This window comes from Elephas maximus, chromosome 10, assembly GCF_024166365.1.
Source record: "Elephas maximus indicus isolate mEleMax1 chromosome 10, mEleMax1 primary haplotype, whole genome shotgun sequence".
NCBI classification, from domain to species: Eukaryota; Metazoa; Chordata; class Mammalia; order Proboscidea; family Elephantidae; genus Elephas; species Elephas maximus.
Window position 1 is genome coordinate 113,199,786 of NC_064828.1, and position 23,359 is coordinate 113,223,144.

The 23,359-nt window shown below is 58.1% G+C and overlaps 1 protein-coding gene across 3 annotated transcripts in view; it reads right to left on the reverse strand.

Annotated features, from left to right (window-relative positions):
• Window positions 1–4: 4 nt before the first annotated feature.
• The window catches only part of EVL (Enah/Vasp-like), a 197,674-nt gene continuing 174,319 nt past the window's right edge, over window positions 5–23,359 (reverse strand). For all 3 annotated transcript variants that reach the window (XM_049899522.1, XM_049899520.1, XM_049899521.1), the window contains exons 4-14: window positions 19,358–19,421; window positions 16,217–16,278; window positions 14,370–14,572; window positions 13,615–13,736; window positions 11,088–11,148; window positions 8,299–8,362; window positions 6,423–6,489; window positions 6,270–6,332; window positions 3,497–3,563; window positions 3,040–3,097; window positions 5–483 (exon numbers count right to left, since the gene is read on the reverse strand). In XM_049899522.1, coding sequence (XP_049755479.1) covers window positions 446–483; window positions 3,040–3,097; window positions 3,497–3,563; window positions 6,270–6,332; window positions 6,423–6,489; window positions 8,299–8,362; window positions 11,088–11,148; window positions 13,615–13,736; window positions 14,370–14,572; window positions 16,217–16,278; window positions 19,358–19,421 — 869 coding nt within the window. In that variant the 3' untranslated portion in view covers window positions 5–445. The remainder of the gene's footprint in view (window positions 484–3,039; window positions 3,098–3,496; window positions 3,564–6,269; window positions 6,333–6,422; window positions 6,490–8,298; window positions 8,363–11,087; window positions 11,149–13,614; window positions 13,737–14,369; window positions 14,573–16,216; window positions 16,279–19,357; window positions 19,422–23,359) is intronic.

A 23,359-nucleotide genomic window follows, 5' to 3' on the forward strand; every position in this document is an offset into this window, starting at 1 on the left:
GGAGTGGACAGCGGACAGTTTATTACCATGTGAACACAGACACCACGCACGCGTGACCGACAGGGTCGCTGGGGAAAGACAGCGTCGGACAGCTCTGTGCGTGTCGGGTGATGCCACACGGCAGGGACAGAGCGCCCACTAGGAGAAAACTCGGCAACCATCTGATGAAGCCTGTAATCTGGGGGCTCCCTCTCTATAAACAAACAAAATGTACACTTAAATAAGCAAATATAAAATACAAAAAGAGACAAGGAGGCCTGGCGTTCTGTGTCAGGTAGAATCTAAAAAAATCCAGGAATTGAACTTTTTCCTCATTTTGAGTATTTATCACAGATTAAGACTTTAAACGAAGCACGTCTGCTTGGTGTGTGCTCGGCCGTGGCTCCTCGCTGTCCTCCATCAGCTGGACTTGGTCATCGGCCGGTGGCAGCGGCAGGACCCTGTGTTATGTGGTGCTGATCCCACTCAGCTCTTGCCTGATGGCTGGGGGACAGGACAGGAGAGGGGGCTCAGGAGCAGGGGCGGCAGGGCCCCTCATCTGCTCTCTGTGACCGGAACCAGCTTGGCTGCAGCGACAAACACTGCTGAGCTGGGACTGGCTCCTGCTCAGGCCCTGCCCCATATCCCAGCTGTGGCCACTTCTTGGCGTCATCACCTGCTCGGTCGCCCCACCCAGGCTCACCGAGATCAGGGACCAGAGAGGACAGAGACCAAAGTAGTGTGGTGTTTGAAGGAACCTTCCGGGTGACAGTAAAGGCACATGTGGTCTGCTCTGCCATTCTTCCTCCCCTCTCACGCCTTCCTGCCAAGCGTGCCCTCTTCCGTCTGAACCCCGAAGCAGCTGCTCCCCCTCCCCGGGGCCTTCTGCTGCTCTCCCCCGTCGGCTCAGGCCTTCCCCAGGGCTCCCCTTTTCCTGGACAGACCCCACTGGGTCTAGAGGCCAGAAGCTGAGGAAAAAGGGCCTGTCATTGGCTCTGAACTGAGGGGTGGGGCTGACCCCTCTGTGTGCCCACCCCTGTGGAGGCTGGAGATCCCCATGTGCACACCGCAGAAGGCCTGACTGCTGACCTGGGTGGGGGGCGGGGGGTGCCGGCCATAAAGCAGGTTAATAGTTGGCCTTGGTGTTGCCTCTAGGCTCTGGCTCCCTCTTCATTCATTAACTCCTTATCTCCCCAGCCCAGGCCTCAGGGGAACTGGACCAACAGGAACCCAGTGCTCTCTGCCCCGGTAGTGGTGTGCCCGGTCCTTGCACCCATGGGAGAGCCTACAGCAATACTCGCCCTGCGCCAGCTGGCTGGGGAGGAGGCCAGGTTTGGGGCTCCCGGCCTGCCCCCCTCCCATCAGACCAGCCAGCCCTCTGCCTTCAGCTCCCCGCCCTTTTATACATGGAGACCACTCTTGCCCAGGTCACTCTGATAACCCCCAGGTGTGGAGCTTCCTTCTGCTGCCTCTGGGTGGTCAGGCCTGTGGGGTGGTGGGAGCTGCATTCTTGCCATGTTCCTGGGCTGAACTGCCCCACCCGGCCCTTCCTTTTCCTCTGGCTCCAGATCTGAGCAGCTCCATGAAGGCTGGGGACCGGAACAGACGTGATTCACTGTGACAAGGCCCCTAGCCTGGGCTGGAGCCAGCGGCTCTTTTGGGGAAGCTTGGTGCCTGTTCCCCCAGCCTGGGGCCAAGCCAGCTGTGAACTTGGTCAGGTGCTCTGAGCAGCTGCCCTTCCCCAGAGTCCCAAATCAGTGATTGCAGGGGGTGTCGCAGAGGCATTTTAACCAACAGATAAATAAAGAGCGGACAAGTCAAGTGGCGTCTGCTGGACATGCCTCTCGCATGCATCCTAGATCATTCTCCCTTTCCAACATTTACCACGGCTAACTCTCCACGGAGGAAGCCCTGGTGGCACAGTGGTTAAAGCACTTGGCTGCTAGCCGAAAGGACAACAGTTCAAACCCACTAGTAGCCCCACAAGGACAAGATGTGGCAGTTGGCTTCCATAAAGATTACAGCCTTGGAAACCCTGCGGGACAGTTCTACTCTGTCCTGTGGGGTTGTTATGAGTCGGAATCGACTTCACGGAGACAGATTTGGTTTATTTTTTTTGGAGGCCTCTGTGGAGAAGCATGGGGGATCAGAAAGCGCTCAGACCCAGGCATCACACCAGGAAGGTGTGTATTCTTAGGCAAGTCCTTAACCTTTCTGAGCCTCCATTTCCTCAACTAGCGCACGGGGAGATGGTATGGGGCTGCCACAAGAAAGAATGCTGTCCTGCAGCCCTGGGGGACAGGCAGCCTCCTCTCAGGCCTGGCCCTCACTCCTCCCAATCCCGAGGACCTCACGTGGCCCCGGCTCCCTGCCACGTGGGGCCTACTCACCCTCCATGACCTCCTCCTTCACCCCGTGACTCCCCATGGGCTTCTCATCCTCCATGACCTCCATCACCCTATGACCCCCCACGGGTCCCCTCACCCTCCATGACCTCCTCCTTCACCCTGTGACCCCCCCTACAGGCCCTCACCCTCCAAAGCCCTCTTTCACCCTGTGACCCCCCCACAGGCCCTCACCCTCCATGACCTCTGTCACCCTGTGACCCCCCATGGGCCCTCACCCCCCATGACCTCTGTCACCCTGTGACCCCCCATGAGCCCACTCACCCTCCACGATCTCCTTCACCCTGTGACCCCCCCACAGGGCCCTCACCCCCCATGACCTCTGTCACCCTGTGACCCCCCATGGGCCCACTCACCCTCGAAGATCTCCTCCTTCACCCTGTGACCCCCCATGGGGCCTCACCCTCCATGACCTCTGTCACCCTGTGACCCCCCCCATGGGCCTACTCACCCTCGATGATCTCCTCCTTCACCCTGTGACCCCCCCCATGGGGCCCTCACCCTCCATGACCTCCTCCTTCACCCTGTGACCCCCCACGGGCCCTCACCCCCCATTATCTCTGTCACCCTGTGACCCCCCATGGGCCCCCTCACCCTCGATGCCCTCACCCTCCACGACCTCTGTCACTCTGTGACCCCCCACGGGCCCACTCACCCTCGATGATCTCCTCCTTCACCCTGTGCAGCTCTCTGACCACCTCCTCCAGGATCTCCTGTGAAGGAGCAGAGCCGCAGAGTGGGTGATGGGCAGGGGACAGGGAACTGGGCCTCCTCCAGAGCCACAGAGCTCACCCTCACCCAGCCCCATGTGGCCCCTCAGCTGCCCCTTCTGAGCTGGGGGGAAGGCAGGCATGGGGTTGGGGTGATGGTGCCTTGGCAGGTCCTGCTATACCACCTTAGGGGTGCCCTGATGAGGCTGAGGGCTGGCAGAGCGGGGAGCCCCAGAGGTGGGCTGAGTGGGCGTGCCTAGAAGGGCACGGGGCACCCCTCCTCTCCACTGGTAGCTCCTTGATGGACATTTTGGTGGCTGAGTATGGGTCCCACTGGGCCTACCTGGCAACATGGACCAGGAATGGCCACCTTCACAGCTTCTTGGGAATGAACACACTCACCTGCTTCATCCGGTCAAAATCTAAGGCATCCAGAGCCACGTCGTTCACACTCCCGGCCGGCTTCATCCTGGGGAGGGGAGGGTGGGGGCAGTAAAGTGGGTGGTGGGGCCTGGCGGCACCCACTCTGCTGGGGAGTGATTTCACAGGAAATCTGGCACCGGGGCCTGACCCTGCTCCACGGCTGAGCGCCCCCTCCTGTCAGCTTTCTAACCTCTGGCCGCTCCTCAGAGACTTGGAGGGCTCTAATGACCAGTCTCCACCTCAAGAGGGTCTCCATGGAGACTGTGACCATATTTCCTAACCCAAGAATTGGGACTCAGGGTCTCCCAAAGGAACTGTGTTCTATTTGAGAGCTCACAACCCAGGCAGACAGGTCCCATCAACTGCCCAGTGCTTCTGCCCCTGCTCAAGTGCGGTGTGGAAGAGCTGCCAGCGAGGTGTGCCTCGGGGTGCTCCAGTCCTGGACTCTGCTTCTCGAAAAGCTTCTGAGCACAGCTGAGCTGGTTTGAAAAAGCATGTCCACGCCTGGGAACCTTGGCAAAATGCTCCGGCCTCCTGGCCTTGTCAACTGTTCTCACGGTGCTGAGGACATGTGTTTCTGGACCTGATTTTGCTCTGTGGATGGTGAAGTCATGGCGAGGATTGTGGTTGGAGCCTGTGGTCTCAGGGAATTGAGTCCAGGCACATGGGCTGTGAGGGAGGATGCTGACACACACGGTGGGCTGCTTGGTGGGCCAGCGCAACTGGTGAGGCGCCCACTGGTGTGAGGGGGCCAGTGTTCCCTGCACTAAGGGAGCAGGGTGAAGAAGTGCTTCCGCCCCCTCCTGTATGAAGTTCAGAGAGACGCACGGACTCGGATAGGTTCCTGAGTCACTTGGGCCCCAGTGAGTAACCAGGTCCATCTGAACCCCGGGTCCTCCATGCCTTCCTGTGGTCTCTGGTCCAACAATAATTTGCCAGAACCTGGGCGAACTGCTTCCCCTCTCTGGGCCTCAGTTTCCCCATCTGCCTACTGAAAACCATACCTGATGACAACAGCAGCTGCTTCCTGAGCTCTGCAATGCCCCTGCAGGGGAGGGGCTGTTACTACCCACCCCCCGGAACCCTCTGGGAAATAAGACAGCCTTGTCTCAGAGCCAGGAGACAAGGGATAGACACTGGAGGGAGGTGCTGGCCTAGGGGCAGGCTGGGTAGGGTGGACAAAGGGGGTGGGGAGCTGAGGAGTGCCTGACTCCTCCCTGGTCGCCCACGGCTCCTCCCCACCACAGCCCAGCGAGATCTCCAGAGTGCTGCCCACCTCACACAGTGCCACCCCCTCATGGGGCCCACTACACAGACCAAACCCAGACTTCCTACCACCTGACTTTCCCACCCCTCCAGCTGACCTCCCCTGTGCCGTTTCCAGTGGCTGCCTTCAGTTTTTGGATCTGCCAAGTCGATTGTAACCTCAGAGCCCTGGCACCCACTCTTCCTTCAGCTTGGAAAGCTGCCCCCACTGACCTTCATGTTTCTCCTCCTCTAGGCCTCAGCTCATGTGTCTCCTTGGGAGAGGCCTTCCCCTCCCCTCGCTGCAGCCCCTCTGTTACCCCCACTCCCCCTGCTAGACTGTCTTCAGAGCACCCCCCAGAACTTGGCTGTTGGTCTTACTTAGTGTTGAACCAGGCCCTCCACCAGAAAAGCAGCCCCTGTTGGCGGGGACTGGCCCAGCGCGGAACCCGGCTGACTAGCAGCCCTCGGCCAAGCCTGGCTGGCTAGGCACTCCTTCTCCAGTGTCCAGGCTGCACTTCACCTTGTTTCATTCTTCAAGACCAGGTCAACCGTCACCTGCCCTGAGGCCAGTTGCTTCCTTTCTCCTGGTGCTGGGCCAGAAAGGCATTTGCTGCTACCAGTTCTAGATGCCTTCATAGTCAGGCCACACTGGGCTGATGGTTACTGTGTGGCTGTCTGTCTCGGGTTTTTTGGGCAACCTCAGTTCCAAATATTTTACCCTGTTGTCACACAACTTTTGGTTTGGGAAATATGGTCGGTATGTTTAGAGATAAAATGAGCTGTGTGTGCTGCCCGCTGAGGTGACAGGCCTGAGCTGAGGAGGCCGGGGTGCTGGCCAGCCCCGGGACCAGCAGAGCTGAGGGGGCCAGGGTGCTGGCCAGCCCCGGGACCAGCAGAGCTGAGGGGGCCAGGGTGCTGGCCAGCCCCGGGACCAGCAGAGCTGAGGGGGCCAGGGTGCTGGCCAGCCCCGGGACCAGCAGAGCTGAGGGGGCCAGGGTGCTGGCCAGCCCCGGGACCAGCAGAGCTGAGGGGGCCAGGGTGCTCCCAGCACATGCCAGGCACCGGAAGCTGGTCACACAGTTAGCCACATATCGCCTGGTAGGGGCGGAGGGAGGCAGGCAGTTAACAGACCTCACTTTACAGGGGGACACGAAGGCTAGGGGAGGTGTCCTAACTCGTCCAATGTCATCAATCGTGAATCCAGGTCCGGGGCTCCACCTTGGGCTCTCTTCGTTTCCTCTGATCAAGTCACCTCCCTGGGCCTCCATCTCCTCCTGCCCCCGCCCCCGCCACCCCACAGAGCTGGGAGGAAGCAGCTGGGTTGCATGACCCCAAAGCCCCTCCAGCTCCAAGTTTCCCAGGTCTCGGGGAAAAACAGACCCCCCTCGCCCAGAGCACGCTGTTAAATGACAAGACATGAGGCAGGGCATGAGGGTGTTAGTTGTGGGGTAGGGACAAAGGTGCCTGGAGATTGGAGGACACGTGGGCAGAGGGCTGTCGGTACCTAGAGTGAGGCTGTGACTGAAGGGGGCTCTTAGCTTCAGGGCTCTTTGCCACAGACGGGGTTCTAGGGCGATGGAACGAAGCAGATATGTAAATCGGACCCCATGCCTGCCTCCACCCACCAGACGTACATGGCCTCCCCGGACCGGCTCACCTGGACAGTAAGGAAGACACTGGCTTCTCCACCGAGTTGCTCCGCTCCCAGGGCTTCCGGCTAGCCTCTGGACCATGGCAGGGTGAAGAGTCAGAGCTGGCAGAACCCTCAGTGGCAGCCCCCAACCCCCTACGCACCCGAGCAGAAAGCCCCGGCCTGAGGCAGGTTGGCCTGGTGCTGAGCTCAAACCTGGCTCAGTATTTGCCGCCCCTGTCCTGGGGCAGTCCTGCAGGTGGTAGGCAGTGTTGCTATGGCCCCAGTGCTCTCTGCTCCAGGACCCACGCCCCCACCCTTCATACTGCTGGCTGTGACCTGGTTGTGGGCCTCACCATGCTGGGCCTCTCCTTGGAACATGACCCAGCTGGTCAAGGGTCCTCTCGAATATGACTTCTACAGCTGACCAGAGAACCACAGCAATGGCCGAGGGCTGGGACGCCCCTCCAGGATGCTCTCAATGCAGCCCTGTGTTCCCGTTTCTTTCGGGGATCCATGCTCCCACAGTGCCTGCTATTGGTGACCGCTCCTTAGTCGCTGCCCCCTCACCCCCACAGGCCATCTAGCCCCGTCTCATACTGGGCCTGAAAGCTGGCTTCTCTTTTTTAAATTTAAGCGGTCCTAGTTTTTTTAGTTGTCAGAATCGACCCAACAATTACGTTTCATTTTCCTTCAGAGGATTTGTTGGACTGAATGGAATCTGCTGACTTTGCAGGATAAGTAGACAGGCAGAAGGAAAGTCCCCAGGGGCTGAGGGGAGGCCACCAACATCAGAATCGACCCAACAATTACGTTTCATTTTCCTTCAGAGGATTTGTTGGACTGAATGGAATCTGCTGACTTTGCAGGATGAGTAGACAGGCAGAAGGAAAGTCCCCAGGGGCCGAGGGGAGGCCACCAACCTTAAGCCCAGCCTAGGCTACAGGCTGTCAGCAGGTCACACCTCCTCTGGGATGAGTGCTGTGTCTGCAGGCATGGGCCTGGGGCCACTCTAAGCTCCAGGGTGTGCCCTTAAGCAGAGTACGTAACCCCACCGAACCCCACTTCCTAACTGGGGAGCACTCTACCCCTGGGTGGCTGGAAGGAGCATTGTAGGCGGTCACTCCCCAAATATTCAGAGGCTCCACATGCCACAGCCAGTCCTAGGAGGAGAGGCAGACACCATGGGGCAACAACAACACTGGGGCTGGTGCAGGCACGGGGCCCCAGAGACAGCAAACAGCTGGCCAGCCTCCCTCTGCCGCAGTGGCAGCTGGACAGACTCACGCTGTTCTCCCCTCTGCTCCTGAGCACTGGCTGGGCACAGAGCAGAAATGGAGCCAGTGTTTGCTGAGTGACTGAGTGACCGACCCCAGCCTCTCCTTCCCCCGAAAAGCCTCATCACCCCTCCTCCATCACAGACTGATTGGGACAAGTCCTAGCAGATAAAAGGGCTTTCTGATGGAGCAAGACTGATCACCAATCCTGTAATCAGCCAACTTTTGGCATTTCAGAGGGTGACATTTGGCTTTTCAGAGGGCGACATGAATTTCAGCACTCCAACATAACTCTTGAAAGCCTCACCTTGGCCAGTTTTCCGGTGACTTGCTCTGTGCTGTTAGGTGAGTTCCCCCTTGTGTGAGCCTGGGGCCCTGGTGTGTGACAAGCTACAGTGCTGCCATTATAAAGCAGCTGCCCCCTGGGGTGATCCTGCCCAGCCCTCTCTGAGATGGTGCGGAGGCCCCAGCTGACGGATGCCCCTGGAGGAGCCCCACTGCACAGCCAAGCCCCTGGGGCTCTTAGCTCATTTGAAAAGTGAGGAGGCTGCATCAGACTAATGTCTTCATGAGGCCATCCAGCTCGGAGACCTTGTACCATGGGGGGTCCGAGCAGCACCCCTTACCTGAGGAGTTAGGAGGCTGGCTGGCTGCTCGGGTCCCTGGCGATGGAGAGGTGCTAGGATCTTCCTGGAATGGAGAGAAAGGCTGCTTGGGGCAAGTGCAGGGACCAGAGTCATTCAGAAAGCCTCAGTTTTCCAAAGTTTCTAGGAGAACATATATTCCTTTCATTACCAGCAAAACAGTAAATATTACCGAAAACTGAAGACCCTACATCCCCATGGGGAGTTATCTCGCCCCTGGACAGAGTCAGGGAGGGGAGACTGGAGGGAGACACAGTTTCCTCAGGCCCCACTGCTCTCCTGAGGACGGAGCGCTGAGGAGCTGTGAAACACTTGTTGCCTTGGGGCTGTGACTTGCTGGGGGTGTGCAGGCCCTGTGTGCAGTATCTGCTGAGGCTCACCAGGGGTGGCTGCTCTTTTCAGCTGACCCGCCCACAGCAGGGAGCCCTGAGAGTGGCAGGGGCCCCCCACTGCGCCCACCTGAGCAACCCCACCTGGGCTCCAGGCCCCATGCATTCCTCTGCTGGGCGGGGCCCTGCCTCTCAGGGCTGGTGTGTGGGTGCCAAGCAGGTGGGTTGGCCGCATGGGTGTGGCTCCTACACCGCAAGCCAGGGCACAGTCCTTGTCCTGGAAACCTGAGTATGGGAGAGGCACCTGGGGTCCCACACACACAGGTTGCTAAGACATGGGCTGTCGCAGAAAGGAGGGAGTGGTAAGGTCCATTCTAGAAGTTATGTGTGTCCTCAGCCAGCCCACAGGCTCTTCAATGCTGCTGCCGAAATGAGTGTTCTAAGGCCCAGGCCCGACTCATTGCTCGTCTGCTCGAGGTCTCCAGAGCCACCCTGCTGCTCATAGGGAACAGCCCTTAGTGGAGCTGGCCACTGCAGCTCCACCGCCCTGGGTACCCCCCACAGCATACCCTGAGCTCCTGCCTCTACCCAGCCTTCAAGGCTCGGTGCACATGCTTCTCCTAGAAGCCCGGGCAGTCTAGGGCTTCTCCCTCTGCTCTTGTCACTACTTTGTTTCCTGTCTGCTTCTCCTCTGCTTCACGGAGGCCCATGAGGTAAGGACTCTTGGCCCAGCCCTGCTCTTTCCAGGGGCCAACTGTGGGTGCCAAAAGAAACTCCTGGCCATGAGGAGGACCAGGGCGAACAGGAGGTGAGAGTGATAAGGAGGCTGATGAAACACGAGGAAGGGGAGAGTGGGGAACCAGAGGAAGAGAGTCCCCTCTTGAGGTCTATGGCTTCAATGTATTTCTCTCCCAGTAGCCCCCTGGGGTTGAAATGCTCTCTTCCTCTTTGTGCCAGCTGAGGGGAGAGTTGGGGTATTAAGGGACTGCGCCTGTGGAGTGCCAGCGCTGAGCAGAAAAGCTAGGGCTAACTGCAGCTGGGGGCTGCTGGCAAAGACGAGGCCATAGTGCTTGAATGGCAGCGGTCACCGGCTGCTCCTGACCAGGTGGGCCTCTGCCATTTGGAAATTCGTGGCAGGGTAGCTGGAGGACCCTGGGTGAAACAAGAGGACACAGGGTCTGTCTGTCCTCTTAGACTTAGATCTGGCAGGAGGGAGGGGCAGTGGCTCCGGAGAAGGTGCTGGGTGCCAGGGAGCAGGGTGTCCACCTAGCCTGGGGGGCCTTTTCCTTAGAGAGCAGTGTCTAAGCAGAGAAGGCTGTGGAGTTAGCTGGCAGGTTGGCGAGGCTCCAGGCACAGTGAGCTGCTATGCCAAGGCCCTGAGGTGGGTACGACAGTGCATGGCGTGGGGATCTGCGGGGCTGACAACCAGCCTGTGTGTGTGGCGTGGGGATGTGCGGGGCTGACAACCAGCCTGTGTGCATGGCGTGGGGATGCGCGGGGCTGACAACCAGCCTGTGTGCGTGGCGTGGGGATCTGCGGGGCTGACAACCAGCCTGTGTGCGTGGCGTGGGGATCTGCGGGGCTGACAACCAGCCTGTGTGGGTGGCGTGGGGATGCGCGGGGCTGACAACCAGCCTGTGTGCGTGGCGTGGGGATCTGCGGGGCTGACAACCAGCCTGTGTGCGTGGCGTGGGGATCTGCGGGGCTGACAACCAGCCTGTGTGCATGGCGTGGGGATCTGCAGGGCTGACAACCAGCCTGTGTGGGTGCAGCCACCCGTGCCTCTCTTCTGTGGTTCTGCCTCGCAGAGGCCCCCTTCACACCACGTGTAGCTGAGGTTAAACGGAGCAGTTTCAGGAGGAGTCTGTGTAGGAAAAGCTTAATGTGGAGGAACAGTGGCTTAGCTAAGCCAAGTGGACGCAGGGGCTTGGTGCTCCGTGGCTGGACCGGCTACAGCCCATCTGCCCAGGGCACAGTCTGCGGGCTCCTGCTCCACTGACGGAGCCTCAGGAAAAGAAAGCTCTCCACCTGCCGGAAGTACCTCTCCGACCCCATCCCTTGATAATGCTCTGGCTGGCACCCTGTAAAGGTGGTTTGTCCTTGAGCTCCCCTGGGCAGGTGAGGCCCCTTCCTGGGCTCTGCAGGGCTGTGCTTCCCTCATAGCACCTAGGGGCATCCTGGCTCTGTTTCCTTCTGTCTTCCCCCAGCCCAAGCCCCTGGGGCTGAGCAGGAGTGGCTCATGGAGGGTACTGGTCAGGGGAGACACGGGTGTGTGTGTGCACGTGTGTTTGCTGCAGAGGCCCCCCCCTCGCCCCGTTCACAGTTCTGTGACCCCAAACCAGTGCACCTCAGGGCTGTGGAGGCCCAGCTTTGGGCCAGAACGCCTTCTGGCTCATTGACACCAGTGGGAGGCATGAGGGGTGGGCAGCGGGGGCTGCTCACCGTTTGGCTTTCATCTTCCTTTTTATCAGCCGGCTTGTCTGTTTGGGAGGCTGCTTTTCTCCTGGACACAGGGAAAAAAGATGATACAAGTCAGCTCCTGAGGTTTTCAGACCGAACCAGTACACTGCCTCCTTGCCAGACCCACGGGTCCCCAGACGATCCTGTGACATGGGCACTGTGGGCCCTGTTTCACAGCAGGAAGGCGGCTGTCCAGGTGTCCCATCTGCCAGTGGCAAGGCCGGGTTAGGGTCCAGGCCTCTGGACTCATACTGAGTGCTTGTCCCCCAACCCAGGACATGGAGTAGGTTCTGGCAGAGAGTGGGGGGCTTGCTCCCTGTCCAGGCTGAAGGGTCTCTACCCCCAGGATGCTCGTAGCCTCTCTGGGTCATGCCCCATCTGTCCCCAGCTCTGGAGGACAAGAGGGCAGGCCCAGGGGAGAGAGGGCAGGCCCGGGGGAGCTGTCCCTGTCCCTCCACAGGCTGGCTGTCGGGGCAGGCTGACCCACAGCCTGTGGGAGGAAAGAGCTTCTCCTCTAGTACCTCGGCAGCCCCTCCCCCCAGTGTAAACCACTGCTGAAACCTGGAAATGCCCAGAAAAGGAAAGGCTTTGAATAGCCTGAATTGATGCCCTTTTCATACGCTCTAATTTTTTTTTTAAAAAGGCACTCGTGTTTTTTTGCCCCAGTGGTCGCCTATATCTGGCTAATTCCCAAATCTACACGAGCAAAACCAAACCCAAACCTGTTGCTGTTAAGTCAATTCCGACTCATAGTGATCCAACAGAACACAGTAGAAACGCCCCATAGGTTTCCAAGGAGCAGCTCGTGGATTCAAACCGCTGACCTTTTTGATTAACAGCCGAGCTCTTAACACTGTGCCACCAGGGCTCCTCTACACAAGCAGACCCTTCACACATACACGCCTTTGGGGGTCCTCAGCGCTGTGAGGCTGCCACAGCACGTGATCTCATACGCTGACGGGAGTGCTGCCTGGGGGGGTGTCGCAGCTGGCGGTGTGGCTGCCACTCGCTAAATGAAGGGGCCCACACGGCTACCTCCTCAGCACACCAGGGGCCTTCTTCCTTAGACTTCCCATCTCAGGAGGAGAGGCTACTGACCAGAAACTCAGGATGATCCTTGACACCACCTCCTTCCTCCCAACACCAAAGGTCAAGTCTACCTCTGAGTTTTATCTCAGTAGCACGGCCCCAAAGGGAGAGGCAGAGAGAAAGCTTCACTGCAGACACCCCCATCGGCTCCACCTGGCGGATTTCAAAGAACGCTTGTGGAACCCTTGGTGTCTGCTCCTGGTCGGCCTGGCTGTCCCACTGGATCTGGGCGTCTCCCTAGCTCCTGGCAGCCCTGACCCATTCCTGTTCTCAGAGAGGAAGCAACTTCCTCTCGGTTCGGTCTAAACCATCCAAGGCCGAGCCGTTATTGTGAACTTACTGGCTTTGGATTTGGGGAAAACTTTAATATTTTCTTTTCCACAAATATTTTTTATGTTCACGTAAGGCCCCTGTTCACCCAAGTGCTTTGAGATGGAATCCAACGCCTCTGTGTATCGTCTGGACGCCCGTGACCTCACCTTTGCTGTTGTTTTCCCACGAACGCTCTCCTCCCTGCCCAGCCTGGGGTTGGCCTCTGTCTGCCCACCGACCTGTGCTCAGAAGCTCAGCTGGGGCCCTGTCTGCTGCCGGGACTGAACAAGATTTAACAGGACAATGATGTAGATGCCCTGGTCCCGGGAAAGGGCAGGTGGGTCGTGGGTGGGGCAGGGCCCGCATGGCTTCATGTGCGCCAGGCTTCTCTTAGCCGAGGGCATGCTCCAAAGGGCCAGGCTCCTGGCCATCTGGTGCCAGGTGAGCAGGCACTGATCTGTGTCAGCGCATTCCCGTTGCCAGGCCACATGGAAAATAAAGCATGAGCTTTGCACGCAGCGGAGAAAGGCAGTTTGATCGTCTACCTGCTCAGGTTTCATGGGGACAACAGGCACGGTGACAACAACGGCCATCGGCCAGCTGAGCCACACCCTGCCCTCCCCATGGGGATGGAGAAATGGCTTCTTTTCTGGCCCAGATGACAGAGCCCCGGGTCCAGAGCCCACCCAGGACATGGATGGAGCCGTCTCTTCAGGGCCTGGTCCTCTGGGGCCCCCCACGATGAGCCCACAGGGCGGGACCCTTCACCACAGCACTGCCCAGAGTCCTGTGAGTAGCACTGGGCCCAGATCCTCTCATTCTGGGCTCACAGGCACGGGGACCGTTCCTCCTTTCCCTCTGAAGTTATCACCAAATTTATCTCTGCTCAAGACAGGGCTGGTCCAGTGTAGACACTTCAATGAACACTTAGTCAACTGGGAAGATGAGGGCTCTGGAGGCTGGAGGTTTCTTTTGGTTTGATGCCTCAGAATGGCCCTCTTGAGAAGGGAAAACTTGATGAACACTCTCCTGCCAGCTAAGCTCATGTGACAGGCGAGGAGCAGTGCCACCTGACAAGTAAGCTGGGTAGAGTTGGGGGACGACGCACCTCTTGGCCAGCAGCTTGTTCATTTCTTCCATGAGGCCTCCTCCTCCACCCCCACTGCTCGCCCGGTTAGGGTCAGTCTTCGAGGTCCCGCTGGGACTGGAGCCTCCAGACGCATCTTCTGGCTAAAGGAAAAGGAGGTGCTAATTCAGACCCTGGTGCTCGTGGTGGGACAGGCAGTGCCGATGTGAAGGGGAGAAAGGCCTATGCGTGAGTGTGAGTGTACGTGTGTGTACGTGTGAATCTTAAAATGGCAGCGGGAAAAGAGGCCTGAGGGGTCACTGAGTCCAATTTCCCCCAATTCATAGGTGAGAAAATTAGAACCCAGGGGGACAAGAATGAGCCCCAGGCTAGCAGTTAGCAGACACCTTCCTGAACTGAGGCTTAGAGTCTGCGTCCTTTCCAAGACCAGCCATGGCAGGGAGGGGGCAGGTCTCTGGGGAAGGAAATAAGTTCAAGCCCAAGGTCAGAGATGCTCCTCCTGTGGGAGCCACATTCACAGCTCAGTCCAGACGCCCACATCCTAGGCTATCCGCTGAGGGCGAGAGAAGGAAATGCACCAACGGAACCAGTTTCCACAACACGACCTGGCAGAGTGGCGAGAACAAAGGACTCACAGCAGGAGATGGGGGCTAGAGGGCAAACCTCTCTGTTTCATCTTTAAAGGGGAGTCTCTGGAGATGGGGTGAGAGATCTGACCCCCAACAACGTGAACCTACCCTCCACGCCCATTCTGGCCTCGGACCTGGAAAGCTTACCCGCTGGACTCTCCGTAGCTTGGCCCCAGCCAGGGCGGCAGCCAGTCCGGACACGGAGCCCTCATCGTGGCTGGACCCCTGTGCTCCTCCTGCTGGCAGTGGAGGCGGGGGCGGGACAGGGGGTGGGGGTGGGGGTGGAGGCCCGCTGCAGGAGAGGGGCGCACTGGCTGTAGATGAGGGGTGCCCCGGTGGGAGGATGGGCCCTGGAACACAACAGCGGCCTTGTCAGACCCAGCCCCTGCCGTGGCCCGCCTGGCTGTGCTCTTGGGTCCCTGGGCGAGGGCAGAGGGCAGCTGCTCTCAAGGGCTCTGTTCCAGGTCCTCCCTACTGCTGGCCTCCTTAGCACCGGGGTCGCTGGACCCACAGGCCACACACGGGCTGCCGCTCCTGGAGTTCAGCAACCTTTCCCTTGTTCCTCTCACGCTTCTCCAGTGGAGAGGAAGCTCTCTGTGGCACAAACTGTGCCCTTTCTTCTTTTCTGTTCCTTCTAAGTACTGGGCACCATCTGAGACATCGGTAGACGCTGGTTCCCGAGGTCCAGCTGTGACTGTGGCAGGTAACCATGGGCTACCTGGTCACTGGGTCACATGTAAGGGAACAATGCTGAGTGCCTGTGATAGGCAACTGGGCTCTTGGAGGAGAGTCTGCCAGTCACCATCCATGTGTCCAGCCACCCTGTGTCCAACAGTGACGGAGCACCCGTGTGGGTCAGGCCCGGCCAGGTGCTGGGACTGTTACAAAGACAGCCACCGCACTCGGCTTATGGTGCTCACTGCCGAGTGGGAAACACTCAACCAGGCACACTGTGAATGCAAAATGGTAATGGTGATAAGGTGATAGATGCTACTGAGAGCAGGTGCCTGGTGCCATCCTGACGTGTGAAAGGGGCTGACTGGCCAGAAATGCACAGAGGACTTCCTCAGGGAAGCGACGCCTGAGCTTGGGTGTGCGCAGCAGGAGCGGAGCTGGGTGAGGCGGGCTGCTTCCAGGTGGAGGGGTGACGGGCAGAGGCCCGACAGCACTGGGACAGGAGGCACAGAGGATCTCACGGAGGGCGGCCAGGGAGGCCAGAGTGCAGAGAGGGGAGAAGTGGGGAGGTAAGGGGTGGTACAACGACACAACGGGCCAGCGTGCATGGAACAGTCATGTGGCCCCAGTGCAGAGAACAACCCAGTGGGAGCAGGGTGCCTGGGGGGCAAGGTTATGGCAGCAGGCGGCATTCTCACAATAGGGCGCCTGTCTTCAGCTGGGGCTCAAGTTTCTCATCAGTTAGACAAGGTAATAGTCACCTGCTCATTTCCAGGGGTGTGTAAGAGACCAAGACCAAGGCTATGAAAGTACCGAGTCTATGATAAAGCCTGGTACTTATTTATCAAGCCTGCCATTTTCCAGAAAACCCTCTCTTCTTCCTCCTCTCATGTGCTAAGTTCCATCCAGCGTCAGACCGAAGCTTAGCCAACACCTTCTCGGGGAAGTCTTCTCCTCCGTGGCTTTAGTGCCCTGCGTGTGGCTTGGTCACAATGTGTACTAAGTGATAGGATAAGTGTCACTTCGTCTGTCTTCTTCACTGGATAGTGAGGTCCTTGGGGGCAGGTTTGTGTCCGTCTTGCCCATCTCGCGTCCCCGGCTTCTAGCACGGTGCCTGACGTGGGCTAGACCGCGCCGAGTGAACTCTCAACCTTCGGCTCTGCTCCCTGGTCCCCTCCCTCACTCTGAAGTGACCATCGTGCTTTGGATACCTACACAATCAGCACCTCTTCGCAGAGGGCCGGCATGCCCCTGGACACCTGGCTGTCCACTGGGCGTAGGGGCCGGGACTCGGCCCCAGAGGAGGTGGGCACTCTCACCTGTGGCCGAGGTTCTCCTCTCCAGAGGCTCCTGACGCTGCTGCTGCTGCTCCATCACTTGTCTGAAAAAGAACGTCCACCTGAGCCCCAGGAAAACACGCCTCTGTCCCCAGCCCAAGCTGCGGTCAGGTTTCCATGCTGCCTGTGAGCCTACTCTGTGCGTGGGGCTGGGTGACCCTGAAGGGCCTGTCCCCCGACTGTGGCCTCGAGTGGCAGAGCCTGCTGACCCCCGAGGGAATGTGACTGGACCAAGGTTCCCAAAAGTGAGTGCCGGCAGTCTCCTGATTTTCGGTGCACACCTGGACAGGGAGGCTCTCAGAGAAGGTTCCAACGACCACCGGGACAATCTGACTTCGCTCACTAACATGGCCACACTTTTCCAGGCTTGATGAGTGTGCCTGGCTTTGCGGGGCTAGGGCCTCGGCAGCCCCAGGTAGGCCAGTTCTCCCTGCACCTGGCTAAGTGCCCGGGACAATCCCAGGCACTGCTGCTGTGGGAGAGACGGACACCGGGGCTGCATGTCTCCATCCTTGCTCCCACACCTGGCTAAGTGCCCGGGACAATTCTAGGCACTGCTGGTGTGGCAGAGACGGACACTGGGGCTGCATGTCTCCATCCCTGATCCCACAGAACCTAGTGCAGGCCGCCCCCATCTATAGGGTCACACGGTGTGCTCAGTGCAAAGCTACGGGTGCCTTGGTGGGTGCAAATGGCCTGGTTCTCATGACAGAGAGGGTCGGGACAGTTAAAGGTGAGGACATCACCCACAAATACGTCTACAGAATCACTGGAGCAAGAGGAGACTTAAGAAACCAAACTACCCAGCCCAGGGGTGGCAGCAGGCCAGAACTGGGCTCAGTGGGACAGCATGCTGGAGGCCTGCAGTGATGGCTGCCATGGTGGGGAGGGCGGCCAGGGAAGCACAGGGCTTGGCCACGCATCTCCAGCCTGGAGTTAGGGCAAGCTGTTTGTCTAGTGCCTGACCCTGTGTCTGCATGCAGCTGGTGCTCAGTAAATGCCTCATGGAGTTGGTGTGATCTTAGAGCTAGGGAAACTGGGACCCGAAGTTTACTGCAAGGAGCATTTAGAGGCAGCTAGCTTTGCTGTGCCGGTTCTGGGGTTAATGGCTTTGTGAGCCAGGCAAGTCCTTTTCCTCGCTGGGCCTCAGTTTCCTGTGTGTGAGATCAGCCCCGCAACGTCTGTTTCCCAGGCTCTGTGAGGATGCTGTCGATGCCGCCGCATCTGCGTTAGCTTCTCTATCCAAACTGCTGAAGCAGCACCCAAAACGCTGACCTCCCCAACAGGATGCATATGCTTGGAAACCCATGGCAAAATGGGGAAGTCTGATCGGCACTGATGCTGCTGTGTGCGTGAGAAAAGGTGGCTCCTGTGCGTGGAGTCACCCACTTGCTGTGTAACCCCCAAGTGAGCCACAGCTCCCCAGCCTCTTGTGTGAATGAGCCTCCCTGGGACCATGGGTCCCTGCCTTCACTGCCTGTGAATCCTGTGGCTCACAGGTTGACCACCAGGGGCCGCTCAGTCCGTGGACAGACTCCGCAGGCAAAACTGACCCGTCCTCTGCAGCCAGCTCCCCAGGGCACTAGGGCTGTGAGCTGAAGTAACGCAGTCTGGACATTTTTGACCAGTTCTGAGAAAACAACTGAAGCTCTGTCGAGCACCTATCTGCTGCTGGACATTTACGGCTCAGACCTGGTGGGCGCCCTGCTCTGGGTAGGGATGGTACTGGGCCTGGTGAAGACAGATGAGCTCAGACTTGAGGTCAGTCCTGAACCTGCCTCTAACTCCCTGGTTGCTTTGGACAAGTCATTTCCATTCTCTGAGCCTCAATTGCTCATTTAAGAAACCGTGACAGTAACAGCAGCCCCTAAGAGTTAGGGCGAGTGTTAAAAGGAGACAAAGCATGTAAAAGCCCACTGTCAGTTGTAAAGCTCTTAACTCCTATGGGGTCAGTAAACACAGGAATGAATAAGAGCGGATTCCTTGTACTTGAAGGATATTTCCACTCATTGCCTCATCTGCTTAAGGTGGGCAGAACAAGGGTTAACAATGTTCTTTAAAATGGGGAAACTGAGGTCCAGAGCAGTAATGGTCATAAAATCTAACGTCAGGGCTAGAAGGGGCCTGAGGTATTCATTTCTTATATCGTCAGAGTGAACCTGGAGAAGAGAAGGAGTCTGGAGAGATGGCACCAGGGCGGGGGTGGGGGTAGTCTGCTTTCTCGGCTCCTAGGCCGGCTCTACTGGGGTCCAGTTACAGAGCCCTGGAGCTTTGCTCCTGCGTTCTAGAACATGGGGTCAGGGTGGACTGGCCCGTGCCTGCTCTCCCTCGACACAGCTCCACCGACCCATCAGATGAGGTGGAGACCCTCCCTGCAGATGACAGGCTGGGTTCAAGCCCTGACCTGCCACTTCCAAGTATGTGACCTGGGGAGGCCCCTCCTGCCTGAGCCACCATTGCTCCTCTAGAAGTTCAGGACCACAGCCTAGACGCTCCCTAGCCCTCAGACCATGCCCCATGGGATGCCCCCTCCACAGGCTGGGCCCAACCATGCCGGGGGCAGTGCCCTGGCCACACTGTAAAAGTACCTACAGGTCACAGAGCACCCTCAGGGCCTCCACCCAGGAGGTGAGCAGGCAGGGGCTCCCCGGAGGGGCTGTGTCACTCTCCCCAGGCACCCAGAATGGCAGTGGCAGGAGCAGGACAGAAGGAGAGAAGAGGCAGCGTGGGTGGTGGCCAGGACCAGGGCTCGGAGCAGGCGGACCTGGGCCAGCCTGTCCCTGCCCAGATCCAGCAGGGTGGCCTTGGCACCTGACTGACCCATGTCGTGTGTAGAGGGGACTGATGCACTTGGGAAGGCGAATGGAACAGTCTGAGCAGCGCTTGGGACACTGCTGGCTGATCATGCAATACCGAAGTTAAGAGCATAGACGTTCAGTCATTCCTGACCTTGACTTCCAGTACAAACGGCAGTGAGCTTGCTCCCTCTCCGCTGTTGGGCCTGCTTCCCCAGCCCGTCTGTGTCTCTGGCAGCCCTGGCCCTTGCTTGCTGAGGGTGCTCTGGGCAGTGGGCACCTACTGGGGGGGCTGCCACACTAGTCTGCCTGGTGGGGTGTTCGTTACCTTCTCTGGATGTCCATCTCATCGGGAGAGGGGCCATTCTGCGCCTGCCGCTGTGCGGAGGGGCCTGTGGACAGAGAAGTACCGTGGTCGGTGAAAGCGGAGGACGCCAGGCCTCGGACAGATGTACCCGTGACTGTGTCCATCGCTGCCCACCCGCCCCGTCACAGGAGAGTCATCCCCGGCCTTCTTTTAAACGTTGGTCCTCTCACCCGGCATGCCTACCCCATCTCTCTCCCTTTCTCACGGCTCTTCCCTCTGAATCAACAAACACGATCACATGTTCACATGGTTAAAACCATCCCTTCTACCTCCCTCCCTCCTCAAACTCCAATTGTTCTTTCTGCTTCCTCACTTGTGCTGTCTCCTCGACCCTCTGAAATCGGGCTTCTGACCTCACCATGCCCCTTGATCTGCCCTTGACCTTGTCTAGCACGCTGGCTGGAGGGCTCTGGCCAGTCCCCTCCCTTGGACCAAGGACTTGTAAGGCCTGTGATCTGCTGGTGCTGAAAGGTCTTTCTGAGTCTGCCAGCCTGGCCTTGCCTGGGTCACTCTCACTGTTTCCACCCTACCACCAGTCCCGCTGCCCCCACAGCGGCCAGCTGTGGACACAGGGGTCTGTTGTGGCCGTGTGCTGCATGCCTCGTCTGCCTGCTGGACTGGGCTTCCCCCCACACCCTCAGCCAGCCCATTCCTCCTGAGAGTGGGGTGCCCCACAGGAGCCCCAGCCCATGCAAGAAGACATATTTCAAAATGAAGCAGCTGGAATTTTAGTTCAGAGGAGGACGAGATAGCCTTTGGTGGCACGAGGCCTTCCACTCTTCTTAAATGAAAAAGTTAAGTTTTTTTTTTAGCTATAAGGGTCCATAATACTACGAAGTACAGTCCTTTTGTTTTAGAGAAGGGACCTGAGACCCAGCGAGGTGAAGGGGTCTGTCTAGCGGCACGAAGGTATCTGTAGCAGGTGGGTTTTTACTGTCTCTTACCCCTGGCAGGTGGCTTAGCCCCATCCCCCGCCACAGCTGCCCCAGTGGGGCAGGGAAGACAGATGAGGAAGGGGCTCTTCTCCAGAGCCATCTCCGAGCCCTTGGGAGGCCCAGGCAGCAGCCCGTGTGGAGGGAAACCTCAGGTGAGCAGCCTTCCTGGGCCCCGATTAATCAGATGCAAGTCTGTCCTGGCCTGCAGTGGGCTCAGACCTGCTGTGCGATGCAGTGAGAAGCCAGGGTGGAGGAGCCTGATGTCTCTGATGCCACAGCAGGGTCTCGGAGCCACAGCCCGGGTGAGGGAGAGGGTGGGGTCTCAGCTCCTCCTCCTCCCCTCCCACGGCTCCTTTGTCACCGAGTCCCACTGAGGCTGCGTCTGAAACTCTCCATCTCACGTGGCTGCCTCAGTGTCCCTCCTGGGCCACGGGCTCTGTATCCACCATCCCTCACCCACACCCATTCATCTTCCACATGCAGCCCAAGTGAGCTCCTGCAAACAGGCTGGGTGCAAGCGCCCTGAGTAAGACTCAGGCTCTGCAGGCTTTGGCCCAGCTCCCCTGTGCCTTCTTCCTCTGTGACGTGTCCCATAGGCAGGCCTTCCAGGGATTTGAATCACTTTATTCTGGTTCAAATCCCTCCTGAGGATTTGCATTTCCACCCCAGATATACTGAATCGGAATCTACAGTTTAACAAGACCCCCAGGTGATTCTTATGTATAATAAATTCCGAGAACCACTGCTCTACTAGTGCTTCTCAGACTTGGTCCCTAACCAGCAGCATCAGCTGGAACTTGTTAAAAATGCAAATTCTCCGCAAGGGTTCAAACCTGAAGGAATCTGCTGGAAGCCTGCAGGCCTTCTGTGTCTGCTCCTTGAGCCCCAAGCACATGCACTGCCTGCCCCCTCTGTCTGTCTGTCTATTCAGTCCACCAGGACAACCTCCTCCCCTGCCATCTTCACCTGCTGAGCCTTCAAGGCCCAACTGCAAAGTCACCTCTTCCACGAAGGCTTCCTAAGCTCTTACTCTCCTCTCCACTCAATGCCCAAGTGCCTCTCAGAAAACACACAACTTTCCAGCTAATATTAGTCTCAGGGCAGGTCTTCTTTCCCTCACTAGACTTTGAGCTTCCTGAGGGCAGGCATCAGCCTCTCATCACTCTGGGCTGGGGCCTGGCTCACGTCAGACACCTGGTGTGTGTTACTGAGTTGAGTTGGGGAGGTTACTGGGATCTCATGGTCGCCAACTCTGGGGAAAGAGCACCGGCAAAGGAAGGGGCAGAGCTGGGTCAGAAGAAAATACAGCTGGAAGAGACGAGCCACAGAGACGCCTGCCTGGCTTAGCAGGAAGCTGGAACTCATGCTTGTTCCAAGAGGAGGCAGATCCCGATTCCCTGCAGCCCCTTGCCCACTGCTTACCGGAGGCCTTGGGGCCAGACTAAGACGGGGCCGTGGCTGCAGCCTTTGCCATGGGCGCTACATGTCACACCTGCTTCTGCCAGAGGACACCAGCTCTGCGCAGCTGTCACAGAGTTCCGCTGTCATCTCCTGCAATGGTGTGCTGCCACCCTCCTCTAGGTACATGCACGGCGGACATGCATTTAAGGACCACATCGACCTGCCTTATCCCCGTAAGGCTCTGATCAGGGCCAGGCAGCCTGGGGTGATACATGGCTGTGCATCCCGGGCAAATCAATGTGCTCTTCACCTAGAAACCAAACCCGTTGCCGTCGAATCGATTGTGACTCATAGCGACCCTCTAGGACAGAGTAGAAGTGCCCCATAGGGTTTCCAAAGAGCAGCTGGTGGATTCAAACTGCCGACCTGTTGGTTAGCAGCCGAGCTCCTAACCACTGCGCACGCCACCAGGGCTCCTCACCTAGAAAATGGGAGGAATAATAGTAACAGTACTTCACAAAGCTGCAGTGAGGAACAAGTGAACTGCATGGAAAAGCGCTTGGCAGCCATAAAAGCCCTGGGAAATGTTCGTTTTCATTATTACTTACAGCAAATTCTCTGGGTGACCTTTCCACGGGGCCAAAAATTTCTTGTTAATTACTGGGCTGCCTGTGTCCTTGCAAACTTAAATGGCCCTTCAGCCCCGATCTGATTTGCTTGTACTGTTAAAAAGGCACCTCGCTCTCCAATTTATGGGGTGCTTTCTTCCCCGCAGTCCTCTGCCTGCCCCCTCATTCCCCAGCCAGCCCCACCACGGCCCTGTGAGGCATGCAGGATGAGTGGTGGGGGGCTCTGGCTCAGAGGCTACCTTGGTGTCGGCAACCTTGTTGAGCCTGGGAGCTGATCTCGTCAAGAGGCAGGGCATGGCCCACCCACTGGGGCCTCCAACAAGGCGATCTCACCCTTCTCTTACTCATCTCAGATGTGTTTTGCTAGAGTCAAAATCAAGAGCCTGTTCATACTCTGGTCTTGTTGCTGCGAGCTGCTGTCGAGTCAACTCCTGACTCATGGCGACCCGGTGCACAATGGGAAGAAATGCTGCCTGGTCCTGTGCCATCCCTATGATCAGTTGATGACTGGACCATTGTGATCCACAGGGTTTTCATAGACTGATTTTTGGAAGCAGATCGCCAGGCTTTTCTTCCTAGTCCACCTTAGTCTGGAAGCTCCAGTGAAGCCTGTTCACCATCACAGCAACATGTTTTACACGTCCACAGACAGGCAGGTGGTAGCTAAGCCTGAGGTGCATTGGCCAGGAATCGAACCTGGGTCTCCACATGGAAGGTGAGAATTCTACCACTGAACCACCTGCCCCTATTCACACTATAGGAAAGTAAAAAAGAGAAAGGGAACTTGGAGTGAACGTCAAACAAAGGTCTGGGAGAGCTGTGAACTGCTGACGTTTTGTAGCACACACCCATGACAGCGGAGCTTGTGCCCTGGTAGCCATCGGGGCAGAGGGTGGGAAGGTTAGATGGGCCCTAGCCGAGTGGCCGCCTGTTTGCACACAGACCAGGGGAAGGGGCAGTCTTGTCTGCTTGAAGCCCCTGGACCAGTATGCTTCCTG